The sequence below is a fragment of the Mauremys reevesii genome, linkage group 2 (assembly GCF_016161935.1).
Source record: "Mauremys reevesii isolate NIE-2019 linkage group 2, ASM1616193v1, whole genome shotgun sequence".
Lineage (NCBI taxonomy): Eukaryota > Metazoa > Chordata > Testudines > Geoemydidae > Mauremys > Mauremys reevesii.
Genome location: NC_052624.1, coordinates 72,346,225 through 72,372,105, shown reverse-complemented (window position 1 = coordinate 72,372,105; position 25,881 = coordinate 72,346,225). Strand labels below are relative to the sequence as shown.

General features: G+C 39.7%; 1 protein-coding gene across 7 annotated transcripts in view; it reads left to right on the top strand.

The window, feature by feature from the left end:
* NEK10 (NIMA related kinase 10) overlaps positions 1-25,881 on the top strand; it is a 160,234-nt gene that overhangs the window by 130,933 nt on the left and 3,420 nt on the right. For 4 of the 7 annotated variants that reach the window (XM_039527070.1, XM_039527072.1, XM_039527069.1 and 1 more), the window contains 7 exons: positions 608-645; positions 761-901; positions 7,339-7,454; positions 11,881-11,991; positions 14,375-14,483; positions 16,435-16,487; positions 16,583-16,638. In XM_039527070.1, the coding sequence (XP_039383004.1) occupies positions 608-645; positions 761-901; positions 7,339-7,454; positions 11,881-11,991; positions 14,375-14,483; positions 16,435-16,487; positions 16,583-16,638 (624 nt within the window). The remainder of the gene's footprint in view (positions 1-607; positions 646-760; positions 902-7,338; positions 7,455-11,880; positions 11,992-14,374; positions 14,484-16,434; positions 16,488-16,582; positions 16,639-25,881) is intronic. The other 3 variants (XM_039527066.1, XM_039527068.1, XM_039527067.1) reach the window with 3 other exon arrangements.

The following is a 25,881-nucleotide window of genomic DNA, read 5'->3' as shown; positions in this document are numbered from 1 at the left end:
ATATTATTGTATAAAAAACTCATGCTTTTTAAAACAGTGTCATTATTTTTTTTGGAACCTGACTCATGATTTTGGACACCTGTGGTTGTCAGTCCTGTCTACTGCTTGTCAGAAACTTTGTAAATTAAGGATCATTGTTTTTGCACACTGCTGAAGCAAGTCAACCTCTGTTTGTGGTTTTGTGGGTCTTTTTTTGTTTTGTTTTGGACCAGATCAGAGAAAAGCTCTGCACAGTGGTACATGCACCTTACAGAGGCAGGCACAATATGTTGTTTCTTTTAACATTGTTTAATCTTGTCCCCCTCACAACCCTAATTTTCTTTACCTGTGACTATGGCCAGGATCACTTGCAGAGAGATATTTTCATATGTATGCGGAGCAGTGTTCAAAATTATTTTAAAATGTTGATTCCAAGTCATGTAGCTGAAGCTGCTGGACTGTGCCAAATATTGGGGAGAAAGGGATGGGACGTAGGAGATCAGGAGGAGGCAAGTGAAGGGAGCAAGGGATATTTTATATTTCCCCTATGATTTTGTATTTTATTTTATTTGAAACAAATTTCTATGATTTGAAACAAGACAATATCAAACCTACTTCTGTTTTATAGAGATTATATTGGAGGCCTAGGATCAAGACCAAGACCAGGTAATTACATGTTTATGACAACCAGACTTGCGCTGAAATTAATCTTACCATTTCCAAGTTCTTTTAAAGTTTGTTTTAGTTGCATATACAGTATCTCCCTCTTTTATTTCTTCAGCTTTGCTGCCTCTTGATCTGCTTCTGAGAGTACCTACGCTCATGTTCAGGGCCAACGTTAAGAAAATAGAGGCATCGTTAGTGACAGGGTGGCAGTCTTATAGCCTTCCAGCTGTGGTTCTTCGCAACCTAAAAGATCATGGTAGTACTCAACAGTAACATTTTGAAGTGAAACAAATGATAGGAGAGAACAAAATTATATATGAGACAGGAACACAGTATGTGAGTGATCCTTAAGGAAACATTTTAAAAATATTAATTCCAAGAAAATTCTTCAGGGCTCTATTTTAGCATGCCTTACCCAGCGCAAATTTCCATGTCATGCAGTTGGAATTTCTCCTGAGTAGGTAGTGATGCATAGAGTCTTTGTAAGTTACAGTAGGTTTGCACATGTATCATCATCGGTGAAGCAGTCTTGGAGTTTCAGATGCTTTTTATTCTCACTAATATGATTTAAATACTCTGTGCTGTTACTTCATAGTGAACACTGTCCCCTGGAGTCAGTTGTATTTGAAAGAAAAAGATTTTGAGCAATTGGAATACCACTCTTCATAGAGTCTCTTCCATGTACATATAGTAACTGTTGTTTCACAGCTTTTTGGTTATTAAGTCTGTTTTGGAAATTTTAATTACACAATACAAAACACAAATTATTGTCCAATTATAACAGTGACTATTGTTTCCCCCAAAGTGTTGTAATTAAAGATATACAAACTCTGTGAATGCACCCTGGGGTATCCAGCTAGAATATCTCAAAATCATAATGGTCTGTGAGACAACACAGCTGCCCTTAGGGTAAATTAAAAGAGAATGTTGATATCTCCCATTAGAAGGTTTTAGGGCCTAGGTCTAAAGTGGACTCTAAAGCATGTCTTAGAAATACCTCCATTGCAGAGATGCATGTCTGCTCCCTGGATTTCAATACCTGCATTTATGCTCTTGAGTTGGTTTCCAGAGCAGTTGTACAATCTTGTTTAGTAAGTTTTCCTCCGAATTTTGCTACTACTATAGGGGTGGGCAAACTATGGCCTGCAGGCCAGATCCGGCCCGTCAGGGCTTTGGATCTGGCCCGTGAGATTGCCGCCCCCATGGTGCTGTGGGCCCCGCGCCGCTGCTGCAAGTGGCCAGCACCATGTCCCTGCGGCCCCTGGGGGAGGAGGGACAGAGGGCTCTGCATGCTGTACTCGCCTTTAGGCACCGCCCCTCCAAGCTCCCATTGGCCAGGAACGGGGAACCGTGGCCAATGGGAGCTTCGGGAGAGGTATCCGCAGGTGAGGGCAGCGTGCAGAGCCCTCTGCTCCCTCTCCCCCAGGGGCCACAGGGACGTGGTGCTGGCCGCTTCCGGGAGTGGCGCAGCGCAGGGCCAGGGCAGGCAGGGAGCCTGTCTTAGCCCCGCTGCGCACTGCTGCCACCTTGGAGCAGCTAGAGGTAAACAGCGCTGGGCCGGAGCCTGCACCCTGAACCTCTCCTGTACCCTGCACCCCCACCCCCTGCCCTGAGCCCCCTCTCGCACTCTGTCCCGCACCCCAACCCCCTGCCTCAGCCCTACATTCATGGCCCTGCATGCAATTTCCCCACCCAGATGTGGCCCTTGGGCCAAAAAGTTTGCCCACCCCTGTACTACTATCTAATTCCCTGAGAGTATGGATCTATACTGACAATCTGATGACTAAGCTCTTTATTTAAGATCCAGAAGAGATAATGTATATGACTTGTAAATGTGCAACATTAGAAAGTCATAAGTTGCAATTGATTTATCTTGTAGGAATTACAGAACTTTAAATCTGATGTATATTAAAACCCCTTTACACTATTCTGGCAGGCAGAACAGTGTAGAGGGGGCCTATGTGAAAATAAGAATCGTGCCAGTGTTAAATCAGTTGTATCTTCTGACTTTCTGTGAATCAATTTTTATTTGTAGAAGATGTAATATATAGTTGTATGCTTTAGTCTTTTAAAATGGTCTAAAGCTTGGTCAGCAATATTTTTTCTAATGATCCTTAAAGTTTGAATTCATATTTTTCCATGGAGCACAAATAAATCATTATTATGCCACTATGGTTCAAAAGGTAAATGCATAGTGCTCTTTAATGAAGCAAAGTTAACTTTTCGTTGTGTAGTACATAAATCGGGGTTTAGTATACTCTGCTTAGTAAATAGCTCAGCAATACTAGTTCGTTTAAGAAGGCTTGTAAATTTGTTTCCTATCAAGCTGCCTGTGGCTAATCTATATCTGATATATCATTGAGGAAGGGAGGGAACAAATCACATAGGAGTCTGAGATTACTTGCTGGCTAGCAAATGAACGTTTTTGCTTCAAAACAAGTAAACGGACTTTTAACTGTTATTCTTAAGGGAAAAATACTAAGAACATTTAGTTACTTACATATGGGCACCAACAGAAAGAAAACATATCACTGCACCAGGCAATTTTGGCTACTACATCAAATTCCTATGACATAGATATATAATATATTACAGCCTATAGACTATCACAAGAATAATGTTGGAAGTGTCTATGCTGTAATGACTATTTTTGAGCAGAAGGCATAACACTGTTTACCCTTTGGCTATCATGTCCGTTTTAGGCTATTATTCATTTTTCTAATTTGGTTAAGATATTCTTACTCTATCTTCTCACTTGCCTCTGTCAAATTCCAGTTCTTCCTCAGTCTTATCTCAGGGTGAATGCCACTTCCTGATTTCCAAGAGTGGGGTTCTTTCTCTCCATTGGTCTTTCCCACAATTCCAAACTCTCCTCCTCCCAGCTTGTCTTCAGGTTCTTACCAAGCAGTGTCTTGAAATGCCCTCTTGTCATCTATGGGTACATGTATAGAGGGGCAAAACTGACCATACATACCTATCCATAAGTGATCTGGTGAGTATTCATGACACAGCTCAGAAATCCAAGACAGTAGCTTTGGGAGGAGATACATTCATAAACTCCAATTTCATGTATGTAACCTATTTATGCTGAAAGCCATATACTTCAGTATAATCTACACACATCCTCTTATTGGATGGTTTCACAAAGCTGTAAATAAAAAAAATTACAATACAGTTGTAATATAAATAAATGTACAGTAGAACCTGAGAGTTACAAACTGACTGGTTAACCACACACCTCATTTGGAACCGGAAGTAAGCAATCAAGCAGCAGCAGAGACAAAAATAAATAAATAAAAATGTAAATACACTACAGTATTGTGTTAAATGTAAACTACTAAAAAAGGGGGAAAGTTTAAAAAAAGATTTGACAAGGTAAGGAAACTGTTTCTGTGGTTGTTTCATTTAAATTAAGATGGTTAAAGGAGCATTTTTCTTCTGCATAATAAAGTGTCAAAGCTGTATTAAGTAAATGTTCAGTTGTAAACGTTTGAAAGAACAACCATAACATTTTGTTCAGAGTTACAAACATTTCAGAGTTACGAACAGCCACCATTCTCGAGGCATTCATAACTCTGAGGTTCTACTGTATTTTGCCCAGGCAAAAATATAGCACCTATGAATGAATAACTTCCTCTAGTTGTATTTCATGAATGAATCAATACTACAGATTGAGTAGAATAACAGATAGTGATGATCTAGCTTAAGGAAAGCATGCAAATCTAGTTAATATGTTCATGCAATTAAATTGGAAAATTCAGCTTCTCTTTCTCTTTCTTGTAAATAAAACCAATTGTTAATAACTGAATTACATTTCTTTCTTGCCTAAATAAAATCAGCAATAACTAATTTAATACATTATTCATAAGTAAGACTTTAAAGAAGTGTTGTTGTGTTCTTTATACTAAAACTATGAATGATTGCTTTTGTTAAAGAAAATTACTTTGAATTTTTTTTTTCCCCCAATTCCTTCAATTTTTCTGTCAGACACAGTTCTGGATTATCAAACAGAGATTCAACAAGTGCATCAGTAAAAATCCACCTTTGCAAACACAGTGAAGCAGTTACTGGTGCATGCACCAGATGTGTGTAGTTTTTTGTATGCATACCTATTGCCTCCTGTATTTGAAAATTTGACCCATAATATGTGCTTAAGTTATAACTCTGACTAAAGAAAAATTAAAATTCAAAACACTAATTTTTTTAAAAAAAGATTGTTGGCTTCTGTTCCCAGTGAGGGCGAGAACCTGGAGACAATGCATAGGGGCATGATTTTCTGAAACTCTAAGAAAGAAATACTTTACAAACCACATAAAACAATATAAGGTCTGTACTCAGTATCCTGAAACAAGCTTACTTCTGTGACCGACGGAAAGGGGTGTGTGTGTGTATGTGTGTTTAAAAAACCCAATGACTTTCATGAGTACATCTCACACATGTATACATGGGGATGAAATTTGTATTTGCATTTGGTGTTTTCTATAACCCATACTCACCTTTTAATCAATATTCAATTAATGTGGCATCTGAAAGTTGGAAGTCTTAAAGCCAACTATCCCTGCATATCATAGATGAAGGTAGCTCTGCTTGTATGAATCTCCACTCATGTATATGTAGCATGATGGACTATGAAACGGAGTAAATTCATGCCACTAAATCTACAGAAAATGTTAATTTTATTGATAAAATGCCCCATGGCAAGGTGTTCAAGATGCTGCACAGTTAAAATATATAACAAAACTACAATTAACAGACAATACAAAAAACAAATAAAACACTAAAAAGACATAATGATGTCATTAAGCAGGAGTCATACACAGGAGCTGACTGGGATTTCAGGTGGAAACACCTGCTGTGTCTTCAATAGTTTTTTAAAAAGTGGGGCAGGCATTGTCTGAGGTGGATGTCAAGGGAAGTAAGTTTCATCTCCCCAGGGCCACCACACAAAGGACTCAGTTGCCTGCTGGTGCAAGTCATTATTATCAGTGCCATGTGTACTCCATGGCACTCAGAGAACCAATTTTATGGAAACAACTGGAATTTCACACATCAGTCTTTGCAAAGCAAGAAATATTGATCCTTTGGCACCATGCAAACACACACAAATCTGGCTCATAGTTTAAAATACTCAGAAGTAAAATTCAACAATAATTAATTTTTACAGTGATTATTTTTGAGATTTTTTTTCTTTTTTTTTTTTGCTGTGCTTTCCAGGCCTTGATTACTGTGATGTTGTCTAGCCTGTTTCAAAACCTGCTTTTCTACAAGGGTGCCAAGGAAGGGAGTCCTTTTAGCTGGCTTCAGGGGTTCCCCTCTCTGGTTTCTGGCACACAGCTGCTGCCCTGTGTGTGCATTTATACATGTGTGTATATATTTTATATGCATAACTATAATCTGTGGACATAGACATAAATAGTATTTGTGAATATGTATACATACAGAATATGTAGAGCAACTACACTAACCATATAATACATGAGCAGAATTATGTGCTAGTATACACTTGCCATGGGGACTATAGATTTGAAATCTCAATTATATATATACACCTATCTCATATAGCTGGAAGGGACCCTGAAAGGTCAAGTCCAGCCCCCTACCTTCACTAGCAGGACCAAGTACAGATTTTGCCCCAGATCCCTAAGTGGCCCCCTCAAGGATTGAATTCTCAACCCTGGATTTAGTAGGCCAGTGCTCAAACCACTGAGCTATCCCTCCCCTCGAACATTGCATTAACCCTTCTCTGGGCAGAGGATAGGGGAGTGAAATGATGGGCTTCATTTATAGCATTGCATTTTGATTAGCCTCTACGGTCTTTTACATTATGCATGATATATGCCAATTATTTAGTAATATACTTACTATGATGATGATATCTAGAGGGTTTTTAACAAGTTCCTACATAGCCTGTCCTGAATTTTTTTTTTTTTTTTGTCTGTCAGCCAAAATGGTATCTGGCAGGAACAGGGAATTCTGACAAATAACTACCATTTTCATTGAGTTAGGCAATGAACAGAAAACATGAGGAAATCCATTGTCTCACATTCTCACTGAGGTGTTCTCAAAAGCTGATGCGGCTAGATATTGGAAAGAAAAGTTCACTGTTACAAGAAACATATGGTACAATAAGTGGGAATAAAACTATTTTGTGAAAAGAATACTTCCATACTATCTACATAAGATATATTATAATTTCTAAGGTAAAAGAGATGCTTGTTAATTGTAGTAAAATATTTGAAAGCAAAGGAGCATGTGTTAATCTGTGTGCAAAATAACGGATAGTTTGCCACAATTAAAATCAGAGGACCATGTTTATTATATTGTTAGGTAACCCTACACATAAAATTGAAAAGGCTTTTATGAGTAGCAAAATATATTTACGCCTCTTCACTCCCAAATAATCTATTTTAGTTTGAATGAAGCAGAGAAAGTGATTTTACCTTTTGAATTTATGATTAATAAGGCTATATAACTTATTATTATTGTAAGGTTTTTAGTGTAACCCTTTTAGCCTTTTGTAATGTTAGAACTGATCTCAGACTTGGACATTATTGGGAAAAAGTCAGAGAGTAAAAGGCAAAGGACTATTTTTGTCTAGATTCCATATAGAAACAACAATATTAAAGAATAATCTATACACACTAGTGCTATGTCTTGGAAAAACAACAAAATGGGCTTTCCTCCTGATTGTAGCATTATCATCTGCAGCATCTGCAGGGATTGCTGTGTCACAAAGGAAGGTGCGCCAGATCAGTGACCCTATTCAGCAGATTCTAATTCAGCTGCACAAAATAATCTACATCACTCAGGTATGCATTTCTGCTGCTTCAGAACACTCCATCCTCTTTGTTTGCTTGTTGATGCCAAAATGATTGTACTACAGTGTTGCTATTTTAGTTGCTCTTCTTTAAAACCAACAGAACCTGACATTTTTACAGATGGCATGATCTAAAAAAAAAGATTTTAAATAAAAACTAGCCTTGAATATTAGTATGTGGAGAATGGTAATAATTGAGTCATATTAAGAAATGCCATTGGCTCACCTCATTAAAATGGATTTTATACAGAAACTTATTTTAATAACATTCTGTCTTGCCAGTAATATGAGTATTGTATTTCAAATGACTTAATATAAAACACCGACACAGAGATTTCATGAAATGCTTTTATTCTTATAGTCATTTTTAAGAGTTTCCTATTATTTCTAACACAGTACTTCAAATGCTGAATGCATTAGTTGGCTTAAATATTTTGAATTTAAATGCAGTTTCTATTCTGACTTAATGCTTTAATTTAATGAAGAAATTCAATGTTTAATATTTAAAGAGAGTAGAAGCTCTGATTTCAAACTGGTACTAAAGCAAAACTGTAACTAGTATAAATCTCTTAGATTGTACTCTCGAACTGTTAGTATAACAAATGATTTCACTCTCCAGCAGCATGGCTACAACTCAGTAGTAAAGGTCACAATTGTTAATTTTAAATAAATGCCAGCTTACCCTCCAAAATTCACAGTTTATACTTGGCAAGATGTGCTTATCACCACTGGAGCTTTCGGATTGCTGAGCAAAGTTGGTTCAATTTTCTTTTAAAATAGAACAGCCAAACTGAATTTATGTGTATCTCACATAATAGGACTCGTTAACCTATTTTACATCCTTGAAATTATTATACCTGTCAAAGGTGAAAAATTCTGGAAGTGAATCCCCTTGGCCAAAGAAAAGAAACTTCTCCTTAATTTAAAAAAAATGAACTGATTGAATTTCATAGAATTTAATGCCAGCTTGACAGTGTGGCAAGTCCTCTGTATGTTAAAGAAGAGATAAGGAGCTGTGCAATCTTCCCTACTCTGCTCTATCAATGTGTGTTGGAGGGCCCACCTGGAGAGATAAGCAAGTATTTCAGGCTCCATACCCATTAAATACTAGTCTCTCTTCTCAGAGGGCCCTCAGAGACATTAATTAAAACCATTTGTGGTTATCATAGTCTGGACACCTGATAACTAAGAATGGGCAGCACTCACCAGGCTCACTTCAGACAGTCCACTGAACAGATAGTAAAAATGTTGATACTGTTGCCTCTTTTCGACCCACGTGGCTAGTCAGAGTTTAGGGTTCTGGGGATATTCTAGTTGGAAGTACAACTTGGTGATAGTCAGGTATTTCTTTGATGCAGTTTTGTTTACTTATAGAAAATGTATAAACATCCTGTGTCTGTGAGCACAGAAGGAACCAAGGAGTAGGAAACAGTTTCTTTTGCTCACAGGACCAAGAACACTCTTTTCAATCTGCACCTTTTGCCCAAAAAACCACTCCCCAGGTTTCTGCCAGAATCAGACACCATGCTTTCAAATGCTCTTTCCGGATGTCTGTCTGTTTCTCACTAGAGAGTGTACAGTGGTGCAACTGTACCAGTGCAGCTGTAAGATCACTTGTGTAGCCGGTCTATGTTGACGGGAGAGAGCTCTCCCGTCAACATAATTAATCCACCCCAAACGAGCGGCAGTACCTATGTCGGTGGGAGAAGCTCTCCCACCGACATAATGCTGTGCACACTAGTGCTTATACTGGCGTCATTTATGGTGCTCAGGGGGGTGGAATATTCACAGCCCTGAGCGACATAAGTTTTGCTAACGTAATGGTAGTATAAACATAGCCTCAAGCTTTGTCTACACTGCGCCGCTGTAAGGTCTCCTGTGTAGCCACTCTATGCCGGTAGGAGAGAGTTCTCCTGCCAGTATAACTGAACCACCCTCAACCAGCAGCGGTAGCTATGTTGGCATGAGAGTGTCTCCCCCTGACATAGCGCTGTCCACACTGGCACTTTTGTCCGTGAAACTTCAGTTGGTCAGAGGTGTTTTTTTCATACCCTTGACCGCCAAAATTTTACCGACAAAAGTCTGGTGTAGACAAAGCCTCAATCTTTCTCTGTTTTTATTCTGCCTCCCCCTGACACACCCACCCACTGTGGTCACAATACCCTCCCACCCACACAGTGCTAGTTTCTGGCCAGACAGGTCTTGTTTTAGGTGTGCCCCCCTAAGTGTTTGTTATAGCTATCTGAAGTGAAGGGTACATTCCCACCCAGTCTCAAAATGCTTTGTGTAATCCAAGCAGTCCCCAGTATCTCTCAGCAGTAACAATGCTTTCAATTTGGGCTAGATTTGAAATGGTGACCTCTAGATGAAAGTCTCCATGCCTTGTAACCAAATCCCTTGAGAGTTCCAATCCTTCTCATTATTTGTTTATTTTTTACATATCTGAGAAAGAACAGACTTTAAATATGTAGCTGGCTTTTAAAATGCTCAATTGCAGATCTCAGCTGACAACTAGAAGCTGAAGTTTACAAGGGAGAGTTCTTATTGCTGGCTCTTGGCTGCCAGCAGTCTTTCCAATCCAGTTTCCATGGAAACAGGTTTTGCTCTGGTCTCTGAAAAATAATGTAAGAACAAGTTTTTAAAAAAACATTATGTAAAACCTTGGCCTTATTTTCACTGATCTAACATTTGATTTCATGGAAACAGAATCTGGAATCAGACAGCAGCAGCTGAGACGACTCTGGTTATTTTCAGTTGCAGCTGACTGTTCCCTAAACCCCTGTACCTCACAGTGCCCCCAACATGTGCAGGTATTTGGTATTAATTCACACTGTATCACATGCTTCCGCTTACTTGTAGGATTAGAAACATTCATCATCTGATTGGCTGAAAGTTCTTAAGGGTTTACAACACAACATATGAAAGACATTGTCTACGTGAAAAGAAAGCAGCATATGTCTGGATGTAACTGGTTCTGATGAAGCCCTTTATACTCAGAATCAGATCCTGATCTCAATTTTGCCTGTGTAAATCAGGAATAACTCCATTAAATTCAATATAATTGTTCTGGATTTATACCAGTGTAATAACCACAGTTATTCCCAGAAAAATACAAAAACCCCCAAGTAGACTTTATAGCTAGATATGTGGGGATGGCCCGAATAATGGTCAAACCTTTCATGTATCAAAAAGTTTCCATTTAGTTATAACTGGCATTTGTACGTATACATTTATGAAGTGTAACATGGGTTAAATCACATCTATGACATATAACCCTGGTCCAGACACTTTGACCACAAGGATCTTGATTCGTCACTGAGTTATACCCTGTGTAGCTATTTGCACCAGTGCACCGTGATCGTGTCAAGTGCTACCAAATCAGAATGGTAGTTTTACACCCTCTGTGCACAGGGATAAATGATTATGCAAAGTACCAGGCAGTGGAGAATTAAGCCCAAAGTGTAATATGTGTTATAGGATGACTCTATCTTCCACATTGGAATGATGACAGATATAATTAAAAAGATGCCCTGACAATAGGCCTGACTAACCATTGGGACTTTACATTTATTTTTAGAGCAGAAAGGTAATTTAAAAATTCAAACACAAAAAGATTTAATCTTTCATAAAGAAGAGAGTTCAGAGGATCCTCCTGTAAGAGACCTGTTTACACCTTCTGAAAAATGCAGCATGTTTTTCTTTGTTAAACAGAGAAAAAGAGGGGAATGCATTTTGATGCACAAGAACATAGATGGAAAATTTTCCTGTATTGGTATAAAGTCAAAACCTTTCTGGATACTTTACAGACAAGTAAAATATAAAGTTCCTGTTCTGGAAAGCTTACAATAGAAGGGTCAGATTCAGCCACACTTTGTCATATTGAGTAGTACATTGGGGCCTTAAGCAAAGCCCATTGAAATCAAGGGGAAGATTCCCATTCACTTTATTTTGCATTGCATCAAGCCCTTATTCTCATATATAGTTCCACTGATTTCAATCGTGGTAACTCAAGATAACCAACACAAAATTCGGCCCAAGCCTTCTCCTCAGGATCTGTTCTTCCTAGGGTTCCTCCCTTAAGACTACCTAGTCCCAGATGTTAGATTATTTTGACCAGTGGCGCCACTCCTACCCCCTCTATATCCATGATCAATATAACACGCTACACCTGTCACCGTGAGCCCAGTTACCATCTCTTCAGGTTCCAACACCTTCTAACAGAGTGGGTGAACAGAAGAACGTTATTACAAATGCATTGTTTCAGATTCTATACAGTAGTTTATTGCTCGGGCTATTAAATATCAGTGTCTACATATACAGTGTAACTACCAATTTTAAAAATTAACACTGTAGGAAATGTGGCCTATAGAGGAGTCAAAATTGAGAGGTGATAACAGCTGTTTCTCTATCCCCCATAGCTTCCTCCAGCTTTGCACTGCAACTTGAAAAGAAGAGTTATTGAGAGATTCAAGAAATCTCTCTTCAGCCCACAGAGCAATCCTTGTAACTTGAAACTGGAAGTTAAAAAGGTGCAGTATTGTGAGACATTGTGATCATCATCTCTTTTCTATTTGAATTATGCTATATGAATTAATCGGGGGGAGGGAGGAGAAAAACTTTATAAAAGTTAATTAAGATGCTCTGAACTGTATGTGTTCTTCATATTCATCTTCTATTTTAGTCATGAAAAATAAGTATCTGATTCAACAAAAACTTGAGAAAATTAATAATGTTTCTAGTAAACAATTTTAGTTAGTATCACAAAAACTTTGATTAATTTGAAATTGTTTCCAATTTTTATGGAAAATGTTTAGGCAAATGCTTTATCCACCTTTTAGTTGATGGTCTGAAGGTCTCCTAGATAAGCAGTGATACAGAATAGTTTTAGATTTTGTCTTTGATCAGAGGCACGCATATTAAAAATGGAAAGATCCAGCCAGCTGCTAATAAACAAAACATAAAATCCACCTCCTCAGAGATCAGAGAACTTGTTTTTCCTTTCATGGATCAGATCAGGATAGTAGCAGGGAGGGATTTAAAATAAAACAGCAGGAGATCAAAACAGTCACATAGAAGTTTTCTGAAATTTGTTTTATAACATAATATGATGATTCTCATAACTTTATTTTATAAATATGAAATAGAATTTTTTTTTCAGTTCCAGGCTTAATGCTTAAAGGAAAATTAATGCTTGTCTAATTTTTTTTTAAATGCAAATGCTTCCCCCGCTCAATAGTTTCAAAAATGGGCCTCTGTTAGCATAAATATTTTATTAATTATTTACCAAGAAATGTTTCACAGTACAGAACAAACAGGGTTGCATTTTTATCATTTATCCTTCCCTTTTCTTGTCCTAGGATCAAATTGCAACTGTTTGTGTTTAAACTGGGGGGGGGGGGGGGAAAAGGCTAACTTTTTGTGTTAAAAGCTAATAGAGCTGGATTATGTCAACTCCTGTTACATTATCATTAGCCTGCCAACATTCTGGTATTTTGGAACAACATCTTTCTACTCAAAGCATGAACTCTTAGAAATCACTGAAACTGCCCAATGCTCTTGAAGCCAAATTATCCTTCCTGATTGTTGAATAAATAGTCTGTTAGCAATAATTCAGTGTCATCACTTGAAAATTACTGAAGACTTGCAAGCATTAGAAGGATATTTTTTCTGGTCAGATATAGATTCAGCCTTTGTGATTCTGGGACACGTACACAGAAGCATTGAGGTACAAGAAGATGATGATCCTTTTCTGTGGGGAGACAGTATTTGGAAGGCTGAATTCAGTTCTGAATATCTCCCTCCCAGTATTTGGAAGACTGAATTCAGTTCTGAATATCTCCCTCCCAGTAGGCAAGTTGGAAGCAGTTAATAGAACAATGAAAAATGTTCCGGGGACTGGGAGGATTGATGGATGAGGAAGAAGTAAAAGCTAAATATTTGAAAGTCAGTGGGAGTTGGGTGGCAAATTTCAGAATCTCAGCCCAGGACCACCAACATGAAGGGTATTTCGTAGTAAAACTAGGATTTAATGGGATGAAATTAAGTAGAGAAAAGTTTAGGATGAGCCCTGGAAGACCCTCCCCGACAATGATATTTGTTATATTGTACAATAATTTTCAGTGGGAAATGATGGAAGGCCTATTGCCTGAAACATTTAAAATTAGAGTGAGCAGGTGACTAGATTAGAATAACAGACTGTTAGAAAGATTCCTGCATTGCCAAGGGTTGGGGTGGAGTAAAGGACCTCCCATAATAGGTCTTGTGTGTGTCTAACCAGTGTGATTCTACAGTATTAAAAGCTGGTGAATGAGAAGAGTGTTGATTATGCTGGAGATACTGTAGAGTACGGGAACAGACATTTCTTTCTTATTTATCTACAAAAATGAGATTGTAATGTCAAAATCGTAGTGGATCCTACATCCCTACGTAGACACCCAAAAATGATTTGATTCTCAGTTTTCATATGTTCACAGCAGTCAGTTGAAATCAAAAGTGATGAGATCCAACTGATTGAAAAATCAGGCAATTTAAATATGAGTTTAGGAACCTAACTTTACGTACCAAACTTTGAAAATCTCAAACTATTGACTGTTTCTCCTCTAGTTTTGAGAAAACACATTTTTTCTTTTTTGTTTTCATACAAATTTGAACTTTGATATTTGATTTTTCATAGCTGTGAGGTTTATACTGAGTGCAGTTTGGCTGCTTTCAGTGTTTAATAAACACCTCTGAAGGGAAGAAGGTAGAGCATTCATGACTGATTTGACTAGTTCTTTATTCATTTCAAATGTATTGAAAGCTCCTTTCTCCTCTAACTCTGGATTTTAGGAGAGTGAAAAACTACTTATGTTCTGCGATGGAAGATTTTGGTTTAAAAAATTTAGTTTTAATATGGTTTTTGTTTTTTTCCAGCTGCTCCAGGGTTCTCCTGAACTGATTGAGCCCAACTTTTTTGCAGCAGATTGCCATTTATTACTTCACTCTTCAGGGGGAAATATATTGGCCTCAGATGATAGAACAGGTAAGGAAAGCAAACAAACACTCATGATCTGAAATACACTTTTCAAGTTGGGAACATGGTATTGAGATTAGAAGTTGTCAGTAAAGAGAAATTAACTCTTTGTTGTCAGTTACTGTCTTTACTGACAATTAAGTCATATTTGCGGAACTGATTTAAAAGACAGTATACTTTGTGATTGTGGACCAGACATAACCATTTAAAAGAATGTTCTTGAGTTTGGGGTATGTGTGGATTTTTTCAAATTGCAGTTAGGTGCCTAACTGCCATTGAAAGTCAGTGGGAATTTGGTGCCTCTTATTTGTGTCTTTGAAAATCTTCCACTTGGGCCTTAAGCAAAGCAATATTTAAACACTGTGCAAGAAAGATCTCTTCTTATACCATGTTTTATAGTGGTTGCACTAACATGACTTAATTGCTTATCTGGATGAGGCCTCAGAGGGTTGGAGAGGAAACAGTAAAACATAGTTCATCTGCTACAGCACTGTCCATACAAGGGCTTGTAAACATGTATACTTTTCATACGTAGTTATCAAATATGGTTTGCACCTAAGTTGAACACTCTTCCAAACAATGTGCTCCATCCTCAGCAACACTCAATAAGCACTGGGCGCAGCTAAACTGGGGAACCACAAAGGAACCACTTGTGATTCCCCATTTTTTATGCATTTCTTTTTGCATTTATACAGTGTTCTTCCAGATTAAAAAAGGGGAAAAATAGTTGTTAATCAAACATGACTGTTTTTCCAATATGATCACATCATCTACATGGCTGGGAGGCGCTGCAAGCACTTTGGAGGCCATTATTAGAATTCAAAATGCCCTTGACCAATTGGAGAATTGGTTTGAAATCAACAAGATGAAATGAAATAAACACAAGTGCAAAGTACTACACTTAGGAAGGAAAAATCAAATTCACAAGTACAAAATAGGGAATAACTAGCTGGGCAGTGGTTCTGCTAAAAAGGACCTGGGGTTATAGTGGCTCACAAATTGAATGAGTCAACAATGTGATGCAGTTGCAAAAAACGCTAATATTCTGGGGAGTCTTAACAAGAGTGTAGTGTATAAACCATAGGAGATAACTGTCCTACTCTACTCAGCACTAGTGAGGCCTCAGCTGGAGTACTGTGTCCAATTCTGGATGGCACACTTTAGGAAAGATGTGGACAAATTGGAAAGAGTCAAGAAGAGAGCAACAAAAATGATAAAAGGTTTAGAAAACCTGACCTATGAGGAAAGGTTAAAAAACTGGGCGTATTTAGTCTTGGGACAAAAGATTGAGGGGAAGCCTGATAACAGTCTTCAAATATGTTAAGGGCTGTTATAAAGAGGATGGAGATCAATTGTTCTCCATGTCCACTGAAGATAGGACAAGAAATAATGGTCTTAATCTGCAGCAAGGGAGATTTAGGTTAGATATTAGGAAAAACTTTCTACTATAAGGATAGAATCATAGCACTGGAAGGGACTTGAGAGGTCATCTAGTCCAGTCCCCTGCACTTATGGCAGGAATAATTATCTAGACCATTCTTGTGAAGCTCTGAAATAGACTTCCAAGGGAGGTTGTGGAATCTCCATCATTGGAGGTTTTTTACGAACAGGTTGGATAAACACCTGTGAGGGATGGTCTAGGTTTACTTGGTCCTGCCTCAGAGCAGGGCGCTGGCCTGATGACCTGTTTAGGTCCCTTCCAGCCATACATTTCTATGACTCTATGATCACAACCACATACCAACATCTAGAAGATCACATCATACTGTAAGAATTTCCTCCTCCCACCTGTTTATGTGATCACTGTGGTTAATGCAGCAAAAACAGATGAAGATCAAGGTTAGCCATTTATCTTGTTAACAAACTGTTCTGGCTATGCTGTGATTGCTAAGAAACTCTGATGAGGCATATGTAAGCCAAAATTTCAGTGATTTAACATTGCCTGATATTTGCTTTATAGGCTTTCCTGGCAGTTTTGACATGGAGGAAGGAATGACATATGAACAGATGCAGGTCAGCTTTTCACATTCTTCATGAACAATTTTGTTTTCTTACTTTTAACCAAGATATACATTTTTTTACTAACCTGAATTTCCTTTAATCTGTAGTCTGTGATTGAAGAGGTTCTGGAGGAAAGTGGTTATTACAATTTCACTTCTAACAGGTGAGTTTCAAAGTTCAGTTTCAAAAGGAAAAGTTAAATTATGATGTGGTAAGCCAATGACACATTTTCTTCTATTTCCTAATTGTAGCTTTCTCTTTCAGTTTTAATGGAACACATAATGTTATGGCATATAGGCCTGGACTGGATAGAACTGATTTAGGACATTTTAGCCAGTCTTCTAGATCAGCTACAGCTGCTGTATTCTTCACTAACAGAGAAGAATGGTGTATGCTTGGTAGCAATTTCCTCTCATTATTCCATGTAAAAACTCAGTTGAAACAAAAGGCACCTCTATCCCATTCATTTTAATGGGAGTTTATTTTGTTATAAAACCCTACCGCTACAAGACTGAAGCTAGCATAGTCAGTATAACGTTTGGATGCAATACAAAAAGGAAGAAATGTAGGTGCTAACAAAAAAGAGCAGGGGGAAGTGAAATAAAGATGTGTTGGAAACTGCAGGCAGCAATCTGTCTGTCTGTGACACACACACACACACACAAACCCACCCACACCCACACCCTACCTTTTACATAAAGAGGGTTATCGGTGGAGATACTACATGGAAAATAGAATAACACAAGCCTGGCATTTCTAGTTCTGTTCACTGGTCTAGTCCTAAAGCACCTTCTGCAGACTTTTAATAGTTCATGTTTCCCCTATTGAAGAAATGGTTCATCTTTGATTCTTTCCTACGTCTTCCCCAGCAGTCTGCTCCTATTGTCAGTGACCAACATTTTCAAACATGGGAGCCTAAAATTAAGCTCCTAAATATGTACTTAGGTTCCTTAAATAAAAGTGGCCTCATTTTCAGAGGTGAGAAGCACCTGCAGCTCCTGATGCTTCAGTGGTATTTGCATAGGTCTATCAAGGCTATAATATAAATGTACCACAGTTTTATAGGCATTTACCTCATGCATACTGACTGGCACAAAACATCGTACAAAGACTAAATATAACTAGGCAGGTGTTTGGTGCATGTGGGCAGGAGTCTTTTACACACATTAGTCTAAAAAAGAATCTGTTGCTTAGTGGAACTATACATAGATGTTAGCATTGCTGCAAAGTATGCATGTATGTCAGCATATAGCATAGGAATTGGGTATTAATGCCTGTTACATGATTGGCTCCGAGACTGTTCATATTCTCAGCCTTCTCGTTCCAATATCTATTTCTCAGCTCTGGTCCCATGTGTGTTGTGGATTCCCTAATGTATCGTTGTTCTTTGGTATCTACATTTTAAAACGTTTTTCTACATTTCTGGAAATCACACATTATGGGAGAGATTGTGACTTTTCCTGCACAGCTATGCAGGGGAACAATGGGGTGTAAATCACTGTCCTACTTCCCTATGCTGTCTGCTTGTGCCTTGGGTAGGAGCGCTAGAGGAAGAGCAACCACTCCTGGGTCATTACGCCCCCTCCACCCCGTATGTGGGCAGGGAATGCATGGAGTCTTGGCTCTGCCCTCTCCTCCACACACTGGGAGACAGCTGTCCCAGGGTATGTCCCCCAGAAGCAATGGGGAACTGGAAGTCAAATTGACTCTCTGAGTCAGACTCTGCTTCCTGGCCTGTTCCTGGGGCAGCATGTGGCAGAACCACAATTGACCCCATACTTAAATACATATTTTGGGAGGGTGTGGAATGGAGCCCTGCACACTCATTTGTTTGAAGTGTATTGTTTGAATTTGAAGTTTAACTATTTCTTACTCTCAGAGAATGTGTATTTAGACATGATTAGATTTTGAAATGTCACTGCCTACAGTACGTTCTCTTGCTGTTATTCCATGGTTTACTCTTCAACATACGTCCTATTATCTGCTGTCTTGCATAGTTACGCTTGGCTCCCTTGCCACTACAATACCATTCCTTCCCCAATCCACTTCGCCACTACCAAGTAGCCCACATATGTGTCCTTGTCTTTCAAAAAATGCCTTTAACTGCAAAGTCCGCCACCCGCATTTCCTGACAAATGACCATGTTTTCTACAATAATTTCTGCTCAATTCTATTTTGAGCCTTCCAAATCCTGCACATTTTTTTCTCCACACTCACTGTCTAGATAGCCAAACAGTACAGTTTTGATAGCTGTCCCATACAGGATGATTCATGTAGCCAGCAGACATACATCATTAGGTTTTATCTCTAAGTCTCCAAACAGTTTAAGCTGACTGAAAGGACAAATCACCCCCCTCAAACTGCGATCCGTGCTGCTTGTCAGTGTCCACCGTTATTTGGCCTTATTGCAGTAACCATAAATGGGACTGAAGACCTCGCAGCTGCATCCCATCAGCCTTGCCTTGCCTAAGGGAGCGTTGATCTTCTCCTACTTCTATCTACACAGTGGACTGTCTCAGGAATAACTACAACCTTTCCTTGCAATCTTTAATTATCTCCTTTTCTTAGGCAATAGTTCATAAAAAATAAGGTGTTGACAAAAGTTATTAATCATAGAATACTAGCAGGAGTCTGTGTACATTTTTCTTCTAGCAATCTGCTGAACCTTCCTTCTGCTTTTAACTCTCCTGGCTGTTTAAAATGCTTTGTTCTAGATCTAGCTCTGGAGTTTCTAAAGTGAGCAGCAGGAGGGTTGCTGGGCCTGTAAGGCCTTATGGCATGGAATCACTTAAAGCTGTTGCTTCTGGGAGGAAATTGCGTGGTCAGAGTCTGTGCGCTTTCATCTATGGAATTTTGGAGCTAAAATGCTCCAGCTGATGCACTGAGCTTACTTTATCCTTCCCATAGTGCAGCACAGGTGCCTGTCATGTTGCCAGCTCTCATCACAAGTTTGACAATATTTGGTGTTTTCTTAGAAAGTCGTAGCTCCTGGAGATGAGTGATTATCTGAGAACCGCAGCTTTTCTCCCTCTCTTTTAAAATAAGTTTGCAGCCTTCGTTGTTCAGGAAAAAAGCCTGAAAACATGAACTCTAGAGGCTAAAAAAGAGGCAAATCAAAAGATTGCCAAATTTAATCGCATGATTTGTAAGCCAATCTTTTGCTTTCTGGGGGCTTGACTCATGATATTTGAACACTTGGAGCTGACAGTACTTACTCCTAGGGGAATTCTGTGCCCCCGCACACATGCAGAATTCATGTCCCCCCGCAGATTTTTTTTCCTCTGCAGAAAATTCATTCTGCTGGGGAGGCACTGCAGTTATACCTTTTGACCACCAGGGGCTGCTGTGGTGCCAGAAGAGAGGGCAGCTGACTCTGGGCTGGAGAAGTCAGCCAGGGAGAGGGAGGGTGCAGAGGCTTCCTTCCTCATAGTGCCCTGCCCACGGGCCTGGGTAAGAAGGCACAGAATATGTGTGGGAGGGACAGAGTACGGCACACAGAGCTGCTGGAGGATCACATAGACTGAGTTCAGAAGGGTTAGTACGGGGACAGACTGGGGCCGGGGCACAGGAGCTAGTGAGGTGATAGCGTTGAGCCAGGTGATGAATGAGTATGGGGGTTTAGGGCCACATGATGATGGGGGTGTAACTGAGTGGGGATACAGAGACACATGGGGACAAGAGGGATGCATAGACACATGGGGACGGGGGAAGAGAGTGGCAGAATGGGGGTGCAGGGCTACATGGGGGATAGGTGTTCCAGGGACACACAGGGACAGGGGCAGATGTGTCTGACTGAATAGGAGAGGTTAGGGGTTAGCCAAGATATGTGTGGGGGAGGCTCCCCGACTCCCTAAATCACACCCTCCTCAAAAAAATGTCCATACTTCTCCCCCCCACACCCAACAATCCTCCAGATTCACTCCCAGGCTCCTTCCCAGCAATTACTTCCCTCTCCCTCAGCTCCTCTGTTGCCCGTGACTCCCCCAAGCCTTTGCACTGCTTCTGAGGGGTGCAGGACATACATTTCTGTATTGTAGTTTAAATGAATTATTACTCAAATATCCATATTAATACATGTGGGTTTGTACTTGGGTGGCTTAGCCCAAGCCACAACCCGTGCTGCTGTGGTCACACTGCTGTTTTTAGTAAGCTGCTTGTCAAGGCTGAAATTCCCCCTCTGTCACTCCGAGTGCAGTAGGGGCCCGCAAGGATTCTAAAAATTAATACTGGCCACTCCCGGCTTGTATTAAACTCCCAAGGTTACAGCTTTTTTCTGACCTTGGCTTGGTAAACGCTGCCACCACCCAAATGCAACCCCCCCCCCAAAAAACCCCAAAAAACTCTTTGGACCCAGGAAGAATCACTTGGGAATTCCTCCCTGTGGGGTGCCCTCAACCCCTTTCACCCCCCCACTCCGGGAAGAGCTGAGAAAGAAAACAAAGGGAATTAGCTGTTGCCACCAGCTAATCCAACAGCATATGCACAAACTCTTAGGACACCAGAAATCCAATCCTGTTCTTAAAAAAGGTAAATTTTATTAACAACGAAAAGAAAGAAAATACATCTGGAACTTAGGCTTTTGCTAGATTTTAAAAGAGCAATTCCAAAAATTAATCACACAAAATAGCTTTCTTGAGGGTTCAGCTTAAAGGTTACAAGCAAACAAAAGCATCTGGGGTTAGCACAGAAGAATCCACAAGCCAAAATAAAAAATAAACCTGATTGTGTCTAACTAAACATTCCCTATCCAAATAATTTCTTCTAGGTATGGAAGATGAATTTTCAGACCTGGTTCAAGCCTTACATAGCATTGCTGCTCTGTTTCTCTGCAGCCCAGAGAGACCAACAGACAGAGGGAAAGTTTCTTTCCCCATTTAAAAAAAATCTAGGCTTCCCATTGGCTCTTTTGGTCAGTTGCCCACTTTTTTTTCTTTACCTGGGGGACTTTTTAACCCTTTACAGGTAAAGCAAGTAAAGAACAGCTACCAAGAGGGATTTTACAGCTAACTGGCTGGGTAGGCCTCCATCAAAGGGAGCTATCTCCCCCCGCACCTCCTTTATTTATCACATTGCTCAAGCAGAGCTAGTGCATGTCTGTCTGCCTTTTCTTGGAAGCATGCTCCCAGCTGCTGTGTGGACATATCCTGTATTTGATAGCAAATGCAAAACCAACAGTTTGACTGCATACAGCACAGTAATACAGGTTCCCAGTTCTTCCAGGAACATATTTCTTCTGGAAAATCCTTTTCTTTTGTATACGCAGCATTTTTCTATTTTATGTATATTTGCTGCTCCCTTGGCACCTCTGCCCTAACCTGCTGCCTGCAAGAAGCTGGAACTGGATGACAAGGAGTGGATCACTCAATGAATTGCCCTGTTCTGTTCACTTCCACTGGCTACTGTCAGAAGACAGGATACTGGGCTAGATGGGCCATTGGTCTGACCCAGGGTGGCCGTTCTTATGCTCCCCACTATATGTCCCCCCCACATCTGTAATAATCATGGTGTCACTCAGTGTTACATAGCAAAATGACAGAAAAAAGATATGCAGAATTATAAACTGTGTGGAGTGCTGAGAACTGATTCCAACACCTGACTGGGTGATGTGTAGGGCATTAAATTGTTAGAAAATGAGAAGCTGAACCCCATAAGATGTCCATACACTTTTTTTTCATTATAGTAATTGTTTTTCATTTTCATTCTAATAATAATTACAGCCTCAGTGCAGGCCATTTCATGAGGATTAATGACCAGCTGGGGATAATGACCCTCAGCTGTGTCCTGAATAATCAATTCCTGCCCATCTATCATAAATCCCCATAAAATGCTCAGTGCTTCGATTAGTGTCACTTGTTTGTACAGAAACTTATAAAAAATTAGCTGAATATTTCAAAATGTGTTTTATCCAAATGACTCTTCCCCTCTTTTTCTTTTCTCCTGATTTAATGTCACACCACTTATGGTGACGGCTTACTCACATAAGTCGGATGTGTGTGTGACAGTTTTTACTTGTGAGATCATTTACAGATAGGACAATGTATATCTGTTGCAAACTTTCAGCATGCTTCTGTGCACTGAGGTGGTCCCACAGTATCCAAGTTGAAAGATCTGATTTTAAATGACTATATTTCCTTTATATTTGCGGTCTGTTACCTCATTATTTCATGTAAAGCTCCATAAAGTGTATTAAGGGGCTTAATCCAAGAGCAGCTCAGTTTATATGAAGGTGGATAGTGTGTTACAAATGAACAGAACCTGCAGAAATGAAGGTCAGACACTCTAGTGGTCTTCAGCTGAGTGCTGTAGTTCACCAAGACTCCAAATGAATTATTATATTGTATGTACCGTCAGAGGTCCTCTTTTATGGTAGAGAAGTGCTGTTTCAAGAGTGGTACTCTGTAACTGAGAGAACATTTCTAGCCCCAGTATAATCAAGTGAGAGGACACTCATCTAATCAACAGTATACATTGCTATATGTATTGTCATTAATCATTCTTTTTCACAGCTTTTATTCACTGCATTTTTTCATTTCTGTAAATATTTTAGACATAGTGAATGTCCAGTCAAATAGTTATAGGTAGATTACTGTGTTTTTAGCAAATATGAAATAAAAACCAACATCTACATTGAAATAAAACAAAAGTAGTCACCCCACAACAACAGCTTTTGCAGTTCCTGTCCTGCGGGACTGGGAGTGGCATTGCGACCTGGTGCATGGGCACAGAGACACTCAGCATTGGCCTGTCCTCCCTTCTGGCATGATGGGAGGACGGCTGGGCCAAATTTCAGTGAGTGGCATTACAACCTAGTGCTGTAATCTGGCGCATTGGTCAGAGCACCATTCACTCAAAATTTTGCCCAGTCACCTCTCTGTCATCATGACAGAGGGGCAATCAGACCAAACCTGAGCGGCACTGCCACCCCGTGCACCAGCTCTGGGCTGTACTGGGTCTGGGTTCAGGCCCCAGAGGAGCGGAAAGCAGGAAGGCTGTCTCAGGCAATCTGGAGGAGGAAGCTGCCTGACTCAAATGTAGAAGGGTCAAGAGATTGACCTGGGGGATGACGGAGGGGAGTAGATTGGGACAAGGAGCCTGAGGGTAGGAAGACTGGGACTGGTGGGGAGAGGAAAACTGTAAGTTGGGGTTGGAGGAGACTAGGACTGGCTGGGCAAGGAGACTGGAACTGGAACAGGGTAGCTCTGAAAATGACAATGCTCACTTAATGAGCAACTACAGGTGCTGCTCCACCTATAGGAAGCTCCCTAGGATGGCAGATTCTCCCTAGGGTGGATGGGGGCAGACAGACCAAACCTGCATGGTGCTGCAACTCACTCAGATTTGTCCTGGCTTCCCCACCATCCATCATTAAATACTTAAAATCTTCAAATACTTGAAAGCCTGCCCCCCCCCAAATGGATAAAGATTGTTCTCTCTTGCCACAGAGGGCAGGACAAGAGGCAGTGGGTTCAATCAGTTTGAGATTAAATCTCAGGAAAAATTTCCTAACTATAAGAACATTAGGACAATGGAACAGACAGCCTCGGGATGTAATGAAAGCTCCTTCACTGGAGGTTTTCAAAAAGAGGCTGGCTAGTCATCTGTCTTGGATGGGTTAGGCACAACAAATCCTGCATCTTGGCAGGTTGTTAGACTAGATGACCCTTGTGGGCCCTTCTAGCCCTATGGTTCTATGATTCTATGAGTACCTTAATGGCATTTCCTAACTTTAGAGTACTTGCCTTTGCAACCATAACATAGTTATTTGTGTGTAATTCTGTATAGGTTCCAGGGAAGGCCCTAGACTAGCTGCCAGCAACTGGCACCCTAGGTGAACCATGCAATCGACGCCCCCCACCCCCAAACCCCAAGGTCCCAGCAGATCTAGGCTGAGGTTTTTGGTAACTGGGAAACATTTTGACCCTTTTTTCCTTTTAATGTTTTTTAAGCATTTAAGCAAGTGTTTTTTTAAACAGAGGCTTAATTATTCAGTTTGTCAGTCCGTCCGTCTGTCCAACCAATGGTTCTGAGATCAGATAAAATAGAGACACAAAATTTTCAGAATAGATTTGTACACGACAGCTAGATGATATTTCAATACAATTTCAAATAAAAATGCATTAAAATGTTAATTATAATTTTTATTATTACAAATCCAGCATCATCCATTACACTATCCTGCTTTGACTGGCATTACCACCACATCCAATATAGAAAGAAATAAGAAAACTCTTCAGTGAACGTTAACCTGTATTTACAAAACACTTCGAATAAAAAACAATCTGTGCTCTTAAAACATGACTTTTCTTGCTTTAAGTTTTGAAAATTCAGTCACTAGTTCTTTTAGATGCACTTTTCCAGCTATTTCATGCTCTATTGACATTGTGGAAAGTCCAACAAGTCTCTCTTGCGCCATTGTTGAACGCAGATATGTTTTTATCAATTTTAACTTTGAGAAGCTACGTTCCCCACTAGCTACAGAAACTGGCAAAGTTAAAAGAATGCATAGAGCTATAAACATGTTTGGAAAACTGTGAGCTTATTTTCACAAACAAACTTCAGTACTTCTTCAGGAGTAGAATGTTTCTTAAGTCGTCTTTAAAAAGCCTGACGGTCACTACACAAATCTGTAGCATCAATGTCTTGAGTTTTCATGAGTCAATGCCAACTCCAGTTTTATACAAAATTCTCTTATCTGTTTTGCTGTTTTCTTTTGCAAGCTGTGGATATCATATAGAAAGCCAAATTCTGACTCTAGCTGCTGGATCTGTTGAAATCTTTTGTCAACCGAGTGAATATCAGTATCAAGGACTGCAAAGTAGAAATTCACTTTGAACTTTTGTTTTGGGTGCTGAATGGGTGTGGCTCATCCTTCATATGAAAACTGCTGTTTCTTTTGCCGAATGCAAACTGGCTCTGATTCAAAGTCTGTCAGAAAGTCTATTTCTTCAGCAAGCTTGAGAGAATCTACCAGTGTTCTTTCGAACCCTTCATCACTTCTGAATTCCTCCAGAATATTTTTAGTTTGCTGCAGTTTTTGAATAGCAGAATGTGTATTTAAGTTCTTTTTCTGAAGTTGCTTATTAGTGAGGTTAATCTCAAAAATGATATTATACCACAAAATGAGTGAAGTCACATGTTTGAACTTGGAAAGGCCATTTGCAAGAGCTTCTGCATCTGAACGTTCTGTATTGCCAGATGATCCAGTAAAGGTAGTATCATCAGAAATTTCAATTAGGGCATCATAAATGTTTCCAAGTTCATAGTGAAGAGGCTTCAAAGCATCAATGCGACTCTCCCATCTTGTCTAACTAAGTAATTTCACAGTTAGAGAATTTACATGGTGAGTCAGAATCTCCCAACGGCATGTTGAGCCTGAGAAAAACACATAAACACGTTACACTAGGTC